Source organism: Podarcis erhardii, assembly GCF_964252035.2.
Source record: "Podarcis erhardii genome assembly, chromosome: 7".
In the NCBI taxonomy this organism is placed as follows: Eukaryota; Metazoa; Chordata; class Lepidosauria; order Squamata; family Lacertidae; genus Podarcis; species Podarcis erhardii.
This window is the reverse complement of record NC_138511.1, coordinates 41,541,741-41,554,303: the sequence shown is the minus strand read 5'-3', so window position 1 is coordinate 41,554,303 and position 12,563 is coordinate 41,541,741. Positions and strand designations below refer to the sequence as shown.

The window sequence follows — 12,563 nt, the reverse complement described above, 5'->3', positions numbered from 1 at the left end:
CTGGTAAAGCATTTCAGATGAGATGACGGGTTTCCTGTAGTTATTCTGTCTTGTGCAGAACTCTGCCCGTCATCCATGGCTGTATATGTGAGCTATTGGCCAGTGAATGACTATGACCTTCTCTCCTCCACTGCTGCAGAACATTGCATTAGGTGAACTGTATCAGCATTACCTGAGCCAAAAATTGGCACAAAGAATGTAGCTTTTTTGTCTGCATAGCCTTGTTCAACACTGGATGAACATCTTCAGGGGTCCTAGGCAAATTCTTTTGGTCAAGGGAGACCCTTCCTATAGCATATATAGATCAACCTCCATTAACATAGGCCTGGGCCATGTCTACAACTGTGAATTCACCTGGATCTGCTGGATGTAGCTCACATGTCCTGCCTCTTTCTGTACTGTGGGCCCTGGCATGATGCAGTGGCCTGTTGGGACACTGAGGTGCTGCTGACCTGTCACACTGTTCTTCCCTGACTAAGATCATTTGTCCCACCACAGTTGTGGACCACCATAGGCACAAATGCTACATACCCCCAAGTATCCTGCTGCCACCTCAGACAGCATTCCAAGGCTAAGGGGACCCTATTTGCATGCTGCCTTTTTCCCCCTTACAGAGAAGCCCAAGGACTCTTCTGCTATCCAGACCCCCAAGCCAGTCCAACATCCTTTGCACTCGTCGTCTGCCTCGCACCATCCTGTGCCCAGCCTCATTTCCAACCACAGCATCTTCCCCCTGCCTGGCAGCAGCACAGCCACAGCACTCCTCATCCAGCGCACCAATGAGGAAGAGAAGTGGCTGGCACGGCAGCGGCGGCTACGGCAGGAGAAAGAAGACCGCCAGTCCCAAGTGTCGGAGTTCCGGCAGCAAGTTCTGGAGCAGCATTTGGATATTGGGCGCCCGCCCGGCCAGATGGAGGCCGAGCACCGGCCAGAGAACCCGAGGTAAGGCTTTGCTTCTTGAGTGGCCTCTCTGCTAGTGGAAGCCTCTTGGATCCTACTGGCTGGCTACTCTCTGTTTGCATCTGGCTTGCGGGGCAGAGGAGATCTGAAAGCGCCCAAATCTTTCTCAGGAGCGGCAGCCCACCTGGAAGGGGTTGGTGTCTCAGAAGGGTAAGCAAAGATCCAGAGCCTTCATCTGGCTCCACTATGTTTGGATTTCAACAGGCAGGAGCTAATGCCATCTGACAGCTGCTTGGAAGCTTTTGCAGAATGAGCCTGGTGGCCTCCATCCAACCGACTGTGACCAGGTGTCACTAAGGCAGTTGTCACTAATTGCTGCCATCGCTGGCAGATGGAGGGAGCAGGGAGCTGAGTCTTGGAGGCCTCTAGATACGAATGGGCTGCAGCGTCGCTGGCACCGCTGCTTCTTGGCCCTCCCAATGTACGACCCAGGAGGGGGGTGGGAGAGTCCAAGGTTGGCTTTGAGAGCCTCATTTGCCTGCTTGGCCAAGAGCAAAATGATTGCTCTTGAACAAGGCAGGAGTCCCTCCGGCCACACGGTTGGTGCATGTTTTTGACTGTGGACCAGGAGCCCGCACTCCAGCCAAGGCAACAACTTGCTTCCTGCCAGATCAGCTTCAGAGTCCCTCCGTCTCAGTCCTGGGCATGGTGTGATGAGTAGCAAATTCCAAGTGGGAATTGGGGAGCAAAAGCACAGCTGTGTGAAGAGAGAAAGTGTCTCTGTCGCTACTGCTGCCGGCTCCCTCTTGCCTCTGGGTGGATTGATATCTCCCTTCTCGCTCTATTGCCAAGCGCTTACTTAAGCATCACTGACTCGACTCATCCCTTTGGCTCTGCTGCTGGATCCCATTGTTGGTTTCGGGTATCAAGGGGATTAGAGGAGCTAATCAGGTATAAGAAGGAGTGGATTGCTGGTCTGCACTTCAGTGTCAAATTCTCATTTCATCATCCTCTTCTGCAATGGTTCAGCAGAGCTACACACAGAGCAAGGTCACCTCTAATGCGTACAGTGAGAAGGGCCTTGGGCTGTTTGCTTCAAAAGCCACAATCCAGGGGCTGCTAATCCGCTGCGCCTGGATAATGGCAATGGGTGCCATGGAAGCTACAGCCATAGGCAAGTTGTTGTTACAGGGCCATTGCTGATCAACAGAAAGAAACGTTGTCTCATTCTTTCTGGTTAACTAGAGAGTGTCTGCACCACTCCCAATTTGATATTTTTAAGGATGTGTTTTGAGAACGGGTTTTTAAGAGTAAGAATCTATTGGCTTTTGTTTTTTATAAATTGTTTTTCTTAAAAAAATCTTGTTGCTCTAGTGAATTATATTGGGCTTGTATATTATGTGCCACTTTGAGTGCTACTTTGACAGCAGAAATGCCATATGGGAGGGGATTTCATCCAATGGTAGTCCTACTCAAAGTAGACTCATTGACATTAATGGCAAGACTAGACCCATTAATTTCAGTGGGTTTATTCTGAGTAAAACTTAGTTTGATACAACCCTGTGTGTGCATACAGAAAAACACATTTATTTAAAAGCACTTACATAGCAATTCGTATTTCAAAAATATCCAAGCAGTGTATAATCTAACAAAACACTGAAATGTTAAAACAAAAGCACAAACTAAAACCAGTAAAATACCAATATTAAAAGCCATAAAAGCATACAAAAGCAAAACAGAAATTGAGAAAATTCAAACATTTAAAACAATATTTTGAGTCAGATAAAGCCTGGGCAAAAAGGTAAGTCTTCAGGAGACATCTGCAGCAACAGACTGCTGCTGCTTCACATATGGCAAAGGAAAGAGTATCATCCATGCACACAAACACACACACACACACACACACACACACATCCAGGAGCTTAGTTGTGGATAGTAACACCAGCATCTTTCTCCAGATTCCCGAACCTTAAATTGTGTCCTTTGCAAACACTGATGCCCAAGACTTCTCCAGCTCCTCAGCAGTCAGATTACAGATTGAGGCAGCACTCTGAACTTGATGCTCCGCTGCACGGGGCCCTGGTGCTCTGGAGTGGAAAACTGTTAAATGCACAGCTTCAGCACATGCAATATTTATCCTTCTAACAGTTTTAGCCCTTTTACTAGTTATTTAAGAAGGATTTCATGGTGTCATTCCCTTTCTGCCACTAGAGCGTAAGGCTTTTTTGTGGCATCTTTGCACATTCTGAACTTCAGAGCTTGTGTGAATGTGTAAGTAACTAAGAGCAGAGTTATTGGTCTGGGTAGTGACAAACGGACACACTTACTGCCCCTGTCATCATCATCAGTTTATGTGCATTTCTGTTTTCCATAGTAAACTATGCTCAAAGCAATGTGATCCCAATAAAACAATGCATAAAATACACACAGGTCCTAGTTTATGAACACAATGTATTCCTTGGAAATTATTTGTTAGGCGAGTGCTTGCGTAACCTGTCAACAATTTCCGTTCACATAATAAGTTGATTCTTTCCATTGATTCGTATGGGGGAAATTCTGATGCGTCCTCAGTCACAGGATTTGTCATGCACACCTGTATAGTGAGGTTTGGGTACTAATTCCTTGTGTTCAGATAAGTGAACATAGCGAGTGTTTGTAAAGTGGGACTTGTGTGTAATGCTTCAAGATAATTCACTAGCTATTTATAGGATATATCAGCAAAAGTTAAAAAGTAATAGAAACAACATTTCAGTAGGCTGGAATAAACCTTACTAATATACAGCAATATTACAGCAATATTACAGCTGTAATATTACAGCAATATTAAGTGATAATAATGATTCAAACTAATATTTCATATTAAAGCATACCAATAGGAAAGTAAAATCTCAAAGCAGCAAAACTAGTATATCTTTTCCAGAGTCAATGTTCTTCCCAGCAAGAGCCCTTGAACAAGATCCCTGCCCTCCAGGCTAGGCAAGGCCACCATAGAGAAGCTGGGAGCTGGGTCTTGACAGAATTTGTATACATATCACCCCATATCCTCAGCAACTGGGTAGGGAAGGGGAAGAAGTTGCAAGGAGGTTCCTGCACTGAGCTGGGGCTGGACTAGATGGACTGCAGGGTGACTTCCAGCTCTCAAATCCTTTTATCCTTCGAGTAGCATGATAGCTGTATCAAACTTGAATGTTCAGAAGTTAGCAGCAGTTGCCAGGGAACAACCACAAGAGAAGGTTGTTGCCACTGTGTCCAGCTTGTGGGCTTCCCGGAGGCATCTGGTTGGTCACTGTGGGAAGCAGGATGTTGGACCAGATAGACTTTTGATCTAATCCAACACGTCTGTCCTTGTGTTAGCAGGTGACAGCGAAAAGGGCCCGGGGCCATTATACTTAATGATCACTGGGTATCTGAGCATTTCAGAGTCAAGGTTCACTTTCCAATGTTTCAACCACATTCCCCAGTACAACTGCAATCGTAACAGATGCTTGCTAGCTGTGGGGATGGCAATGAATTGTTCATCTTTTCCAGCAACAGAATGTTGGGTTTGGATGCTGGGATAAATATAATCACAACAAAATCAGTAGATTATGCTTAAAAACACACATTTTATTGCCATTATGTGACCCACATTGTCTCACTGTTTGTAGCAGACGTCCTAAAGTTTGCAACCTCCAACTTTTGAGTCTCAAGTACATGGCAGCTGAGTTTTTGGATATCCAGCTGAGCTATTCAGGAGAAAATTGGCTCAGTTAACCAAAAGGGTTTTAGGATGCATCAGACCAATCAAATGTCATTGGCTGAGAAACATCTCTCCACAAATCAAACTCGGGGAAATAGGGGTATGCATGTATGAAGCGAGATGAGCGCTGCACCCCATAGTCCCCTTTGACTGGGCTTAACTGTCCAAGGGTCATTTACCTTTACCTTTTCCCTGCATGTGACAGGAGGCACTGATTTTAACTTCTATGGTACGCCCCCCAAGCCCTACAGGATCTGGCAGTGCTGACAATATTCCTATTAACCAAAAGTCATGTAACTTTAATCCATGCACTTCTTTGTAGATCTAATACATTTTGGGGGAACCGTATCCTCTCCCTCCTTAATCGAGCACATATTTACAGATGGAATTTCCAAATCCTACTCAGCAATACAGGCAACTGATAACAGTGGCTGGTGCCCACTGGGACTAGCAAGGCAGAGAGACCACAGCCAGTGATGGGCAGAGCCAACTAACTCTAGTTTTGTCCCTATCCTCTTCCTTCCTGCTGAGTTCTACAAGGAGCATCACTGAAACTAAGGAGGAGGAAGCTGACAGGCAGGCCAGGGATGGTTGGGGGCACTGCCCTGCTCAGCCTAACAGAACAGCCTCCACTGCTGAGTAAGTGGCCTTGACAAAGTCATTGCCCATTGATGAAGTCTTGGATTCTCAGTGAGGGTGGCAGATCAGTTAGAATAACAAAGAATAATGAGAAATGAGCGCAGATGCGTTGACAAGGTGTTTGTGTGCGTGTGCATTTTTGTGTTTCCTCTTACCTAGTTTCTGCTGCAGCTAGTCCAGAAACCACTAGGTGTCACCCCAGTCCCAGCCTCCCACAGATACAGATGTGTATGCACGTACATATTCCCAGCCAAACTGCCCTCCAGTGATAGCTTTATATAAGAAATCTGATGCTCCAGGTTGGCCCTTCTGCTTTTGCAGCTCACTGCACAGGCCTTGTTCAGTTATAACAGAGGGTGGACTATATCCCAGTGTGGAAACTGGGCTGTGTAATATCTCAGAATGACATACTGCAAGCAGGCACAAGACAACTCTTCCTGTCAGTCTGTCAGTCACTTTATTTACAAACTACTCTCCTGCACACATTATACTCAGCAGTTCATAACAAAGCACTGACAAAACTACAAACACAAAAATAAATGCAAATTAACTGCCATAGGAATTAGCAGTAGATTCAGTGTCAATCACTCACATTAGAGAGGGTTCCATGAAGAACAGCTGTCATTTTTCTGACCACAGATCCTTCTGCTACATACCAAGATGACACTTGGGCCACATCTGCCCCATGCATCTAAAGCCCTCTTAGAGCACAATCACAGCTTCTCCTAAAGAATCCTGGGAACTGTAGTTTGCTAAGGGTGCTGAGAGTTGTTAAAGTAAAGGTAAAGGGACCCCTGACCATTAGGTCCAGTCGTGACCGACTCTGGGGTTGCGCGCTCATCTCGCTCTATAGGCCGAGGGAGCTGGCGTTTGTCCGCAGACAGCTTCCGGGTCATGTGGCCAGCATGACTAAGCTGCTTCTGGCAAACCAGAGCAGCACACAGAAACACCGTTTACCTTCCCGCCAGAGCAGTACCTATTTATCTACTTGCATTTTGACGTGCTTTCGAACTGCTAGGTTGGCAGGAGCAGGGACCGAACAACGGGAGCTCACCCCGTCGCGGGGATTTGAACCGCTGACCTTCTGATCGGCAAGTCCTAGGCTCTGTGGTTTAACCCACAGCGCCACCCGCGTCCCTATTGTGAGACTGGTTTAACAATCAATACCAGGGAGTTCTGGGGATTGTAGCTCTGTGAGAGGAAGAGGGAATCTCCTAACAACTTTCCCCACCAATGAACTGCAGCTCCCAGGATTCCTTGGGGCAGAGTCATGACTGCTAAAGTGGCAAAGTAATGCTCTAAATGTACGGTGCAGATGTGGCCTTAGTCACAGTGAAAAGCACTTATTTGTAGAACTTACCTTGCATGCTTTGTTAATTAATTGTACCTCTATTCTTTTTGCAGATCGGGACCAAACCGCCCTGAACCAAGTAGTCGAGACCAACCGCAGCATTTTGGAGGCCCCCCTCCGCTTATCTCTCCTAAGCCTCAGCACCATCCTGTCCCCACTTCCCTCTGGAACCCTGTCTCCTTGATGGACACTTCGGAGGCACGAAGAATACAGGAAAGCCACCCTGTCCCAAGCCACAGCACCCAGTATGAGTCAAGTCGGCAAGCCATCCCCCTTGTGAAGGTCGAGCGGGTGTACTGTCCAGAGAAACTTGAGGAAGGGGCTAGGAAAAGAGAAGCCCTGGAGAAGTTCCAGCCTCCTCGGGACCCTGGCGGGGCAGAGCATAGTGGCTTTTCCCATGGGCCCTTCTTAGCAGAACTGGAAAAGTCCACACAGACCATATTGAACCAGCAGAGGGCCTCCCTCTCACAGGGTGGGCAGTTGGTTGACATGAGCTTGAACGCCAAGCCAGGCTCACCCTATCGGCATCCATTACCCAGAAGCCATGACCCCATGTATGTTTACGACGAGTTCTTGCAACAGCACCGGAAGCTGGTCAGCAAGCTGGACCTGGAGGAGAAAAGGCGGAGAGAAGCCCAGGAGAAAGGTCAGTGCACAGACCCTTTGTGGAAGGGCCTACAATACATCCAGCACTCCGGAATGCCTCCCCTCCAGGTCTTGTTCCTGGAAAAGGGAAGGCTGCACAGGGTTTTTAAATAACTTCAGTTTTGGAAGTAGAAGTCTCAGTCATCCTCAGGAAAATAGGAAACACAGGAAGCTGCCTTATATTGAGTTGGACCCTTGGTCCATCTAGTCCAGTGTTATATATGTACTAACTGGCAGCAGTTCTGCAGGTTTTCAGGCAGGGACTCATTCCAGCTTTACCTGGAGCTGGTGCCAGGGATTGAATTGGGGACCTTCTGCATACAAGATAGTTGCTGTACCACTCAGCTAAGGCCCATCTTCTGCAGCTTTCTTACAGAGAGCACTAAATATCGTAACTGCAGAAAAGCAAAGGGAGGTGCTTAGAACGGTTAAGAGGCCACACAGCCCTCGTGGGCTCTTAGGTGAAGGAAGTCTCGGCCAAAGAGTCCCTACAGCAGAGCTGTATGGTTTGGTTAGTACCAAGGAACTTGTGTGAAAAAGAAAAAGGTGTCCCTCCTTCAGATTTGATGTTTTTCCTTGTGCCAGGCTAGGGGCGGGGGGCATGGAGAGAAGCTCACAGCCAGTGTGTGCTTTGGTAGTAGGGACCCTGCTAGCCTCCAGGTGTCATCCTTTGTAGCTAGGTGTGGACTTGGTAGGGACACTTTTTAAAAAAAACAACACACTTTTATGTTGTTATTTTAAAAAGCAGCACAGCACTGCAAACTTTGGTTGCTCAAGGCTTTTTTAGCAGGCATACAAAAATTCCTAAAAGTGGATTCAAGAACACATTTTCCTCATTGTGCTGACTTTCCAGTTCCCATTTGGAGACATGTCCATACAGTAGGTTCAGTCACTCCTTGTCTAACACCTTGCTGTAAGCATTGTGTCACTACTGATTGATTATAAAAATGTAATACTTAGTATAATAGTAATATTTAAGTGGTTTTCTGCTAGAGATTAGTAATATAATCTCTAGTAATCCAATCTAAATCCCACACCTGTCAGAATGCATCAAGAGATCCACTTCCATTTGGATCCTATTGTGTGGTGTCTGGAAAAAGCACCCTGTTCAAATTGTCCTCCTGATTGAGAAACCTGGAAGAGCAAATACTGAATACACCAGAATTTAGGAAGAGATCCACTGAAGCCGGATTAAAGTGTGCTGCTGCCTGAAGGATGAGTAAAAGGCTGTATCTGAGACTGAGATATTCTACCCCTTGATTTGCATAAAGCTTTTCCAGTAGGCAAGATGCCTCATTTGTCCCAAATTAAAAGCATGGTTTGAATTTGTAATGTCTAGAAGGAAGACTGTAATGTTCAGGGAAAACCAGCCTTTTTAGGGTTTTATCAAAGACCTGGTAGCTTGGATCACATATCAGAAATGGATTGACCCTCTAACGTGGCAGGCTGCTTCCTTTCTCCCCATCCACTTTGCCTGCCTTGAGCACACTGTCCAAGTTGCTCCATAAATCCTGCCTCCAGTTAATAAATGATGAACTGAGACTAATAAAGCAGCTTTAAATATTAATCTGGAATGTAAAACCAGAGTGGGATTAGCAAACAGGAAAAAAGCAAGGCACTTAGTTGGGAAAGGTGAGTTTGGCACACAGGGTCTGCAATTTCCATTGTGTGATGTTACTGTTTTCTACTTGTAGCTGCTCACATCCCTTTGGGCATAAGTCAGCTTGTTCTCTCTGCTTTCTAAATGCCTCCTTCTTCTTTGGCTGCCCCATTAACCTATGCCAGCTAGCATCATGGTTAGCTGCTGTGCCACTGGGAGCATGTGATGGTGGCATGCCAGAGCATTAACAGTGGCTGCTCCTGCAATACACAGATGCGCTCACTGCAAAGACTGGGAAGCATGAAGGACTGAATCTAGGAATCTGGCATGCAAGCTTGTTCAGTACCGGGAAGAGTCCTGGCCTGATCATTAGCACCCCACCATGTTCATCTGCCTAGCACCTCCTGGTTGCCACATGCACACAAGGCAACCAGGCTTCTCACTGTTTGGCAGGTGCTTCAGAGCACCAGGGCATTCACAGCCAACTGCCTCCTTTTATGGGCACAGCAGCCATACATCCAAGGGACCACAGCACAGTCATTGCATTGCACAAGCAGCTGGCTTCCACCTGCCTACCTTCTGAGCTTTTCATTTCCTTCTTTTCTGGTCAAATTTTGTTTTGTATAACTGCGTTTTTTGTTTTTTGCAGGAGGCAGAATACATACAAACCTCAGTAGGATTCTGTGCCTGTTTTCCCCAGACATGTATCTGTACAGGAGGCTGATATCTTTCCAGAATCAGAGGCCCAGAGAACATAGTCTGTTGCCCTTGCTATAACATTATCTGGCTCTGCCTGCACACTCAGAACAGTGATGACAATTCATTCAGCTGCTCCTGAGAACAACCTACTAGGATTCAAACAGCCCTCATGGTCGGGCCCAGTTTTTACTCTAAAGCATATTCCATTATAGACTAGATTGTGTCTCTTAGCCACAGGAAAACAAAAACAAAACAAGGTCGTGATGATGCTAGGTAAAAAGATTTGCAGCTTCCTGCAACCTTCAAGTTGGCCTTCTCTGCTTTATTATGTACAGGTTACTACTATGATCTGGATGACTCTTACGATGAGAGCGATGAAGAGGAAGTGCGAGCCCACCTGCGATGTGTTGCAGAGCAACCCCCATTAAAGTTGGACACCTCCTCTGAGGTAAGCTCCACCTCTTACTTCACATAATACTATGGACAAATTCTGGTCCATAATGATTTGCAAGAGTTGACAAGTCTAGCTGCACCAGGTAAGATCACTTGCTAACCTAAAACCAAGAACTGAACTTTGCTAACATCACACTATTATCTGTCTTTTAGAGCAAATATGCTTCAGTTGAAAAGTGGGAGTCTGTGACGTTCCAAATAGAAATGATTTGTTCAATATCTCAGGGCAAATTCCAATCAGTGCTACAGATCCCAAGTTCTTGCAAGTGGCACTTTCTCCCTACCCCCAGCTGTGTGTATTTTTCCAGGCTGAGGATTAAATGCTGATCTCAGCCTGGAAAAGTTCCTAGAGTTGAAGGAGGAAGTAAAAAAGTGTGACTCTCTTCCCACTTCCTCCTTCAACTCTATGGATGCTTCAGTCACTGCCTTCTGAGTCTCAAGAGGGAAGAGCACAGAGTAAAGAGCCAGCAGGAGTAGGTAGGCTCAAATGCAGTTTATCACTTTTTTTTTTTATTAAAGAGGTAGCTACTGCACACCCTTCCTACCCACCTTCCCTATAAATGGGCACTGGTATACTGTATTATCTCTTTTTAAAAATTCAAAGCACATTTTCATTTGCATGTTTTGGCAGAAAGAGGATTTTAAAAACAACAAATGGTTGTCTAGTGCTCTGTGTGAATGGGTGGGTGTTTTGTATGTGAGGGGGGAGAGAGAGAGAGAAGTGGCAGTAATGGACATCTCAACTACCCTCACCCACTCTTATTACTCCACAAGGAATGCAGCCCTCAAGTTCAAAAAGTCTGCCCACCCATAAGTGAAGCACAAGCACATTCTACCTATTTTTTCCTTTTCCTTTTTCTTCTTCTTCTTTTGGCTGTCTGAATATTGTCAAGTATTTAGATAGGCCATTGATAACTTACCTTCTTTTCTATGCAGTTGGCATACTGTAAGGAATTAGGCAGTTAGGTGTTTCTCTTGAAAAAAGAATCCTTTACTGAGCAATGCAGACTTCCTGTGGTTTCTTTAAACAAAATGATAGCACATACTTCACCTTAGAACTAATATCATGGAAACACCGGTTGATGTATACCTTTAAGCAAGAGAAACCATCTGAATGAGCATCCCTCCTTTGTTACGCTCTTCCAGAAACTGGAGTTCCTACAGCTTTTCGGACTGACCACCCAACAACAGAAGGAGGAGCTGCTGACTCAAAAGCGGAGGAAACGGCGGAGAATGTTGCGAGAGAGGAGCCCCTCGCCACCTAGCGTCCAGAATAAACGCCAGACACCCTCTCCTCGTTTTGTGCTCTCAACACGTTACAGCCCTGATGAAATGAACAACAGCCCAAACTTTGAGGAGAAGAAGAGATTCCTTACCACCTTCAATTTAACCCACATCACTGCTGAGAAACGGAAAGGTGAGTATTGGTTTGTGGGAAGATGGGTAGAAGATCTTCCAGGGTGTGAGGGAAGTTTAAGTGGGTCTGGTAAGTTCAAAGGCCATACAGAGGAGCATCTCAGTTCTGTACCTCCTGGAATCTGTTGAACAAACTGCAGTCTGCAATCCAGTGTGTCCAAGGAATGCAGAAAAAATCATGCACTTTTGTGTAAACTTGTATATGAGGGTCAAGCGTCATGTGAAATGGCCTCTTGGAAATTGGACTGTAGGCCACTTGAATTCTCAAAGCCTCATCTTCCAGAAGCAACCCACATTACAACTAAAGGAAAACTGTGGATCTGGCCTTTGTCTAGTGCCAAAACCTGCTGCTGCCCTGCAGTTGTTACACGGCATTGTCTTAAGAAAGAGAGAACAGCCTGGTAGTATTGGTGTAGCATTGTGATGAACAGCATGGGCTAGGGACTACCAAAAAGTATCTTCAGATCTCAGCTTAACCTTAAACTCAGTACTCTGGTGCTTAACAGCATATGGGCAGCTGGTACAAGCTTTTGAGTTCAAGGCCCTTAACAAATTAGGTCCAGGCTATCTTAAGGACTGCCTGATCCCTTATATCCATACCCAGTCACTGAACTCTTGTGGGGTGTCTCTGTTAGTGTTCCCCCATGGCTCAGGTGCATGGCTTGTAACTATTAGAAGCCATGCATTCATTTTTGTGGATCCAAGCCTGTGGAAATCCCTTCTAACTGAAATTAGACAGGCATCTTCCTTGCTGAAATGTCAGGCACATGACTTAGGCTTTCGTAGTCCAGCAGGCATTTTAAGGTAGTGTTTAGTTTTTGCAATGAATTTCTATTGTTTTATTTTCTGCGAAGGTTATTTTTATGTGCACCCCATAGAAATGCTAATGATTAAGCGGTTTATGTGTCTTAAATTAGAAAAAAATACAATAAAATACAGATCTTTATAGCACAGTTGTGAGGATTAGTGATGATATGTGTGTGATGCTTTGGTAACTCTTAAAAAGTGCAGTATATATTCTGAGAAAGTATGTGGTGTTAGATTTTCTTATTAAGAGCCAAGAGCAAAAAACGAACAGCCTTTACTAACCAGGAGTGGAGAGAGCTGCTCTCTGGGACTGC

The 12,563-nt window shown here is 45.6% G+C and overlaps 1 protein-coding gene across 10 annotated transcripts in view; it reads left to right on the top strand.

Annotated features, from left to right (window-relative positions):
* Nucleotides 1–12,563, top strand: part of GSE1 (Gse1 coiled-coil protein) — a 429,515-nt gene that overhangs the window by 409,446 nt on the left and 7,506 nt on the right. For all 10 annotated transcript variants that reach the window (XM_081870144.1, XM_081870138.1, XM_081870140.1 and 7 more), the window contains 4 exons: nucleotides 615–942; nucleotides 6,683–7,275; nucleotides 9,909–10,021; nucleotides 11,173–11,443. In XM_081870144.1, coding sequence (XP_081726270.1) covers nucleotides 615–942; nucleotides 6,683–7,275; nucleotides 9,909–10,021; nucleotides 11,173–11,443 — 1,305 coding nt within the window. The remainder of the gene's footprint in view (nucleotides 1–614; nucleotides 943–6,682; nucleotides 7,276–9,908; nucleotides 10,022–11,172; nucleotides 11,444–12,563) is intronic.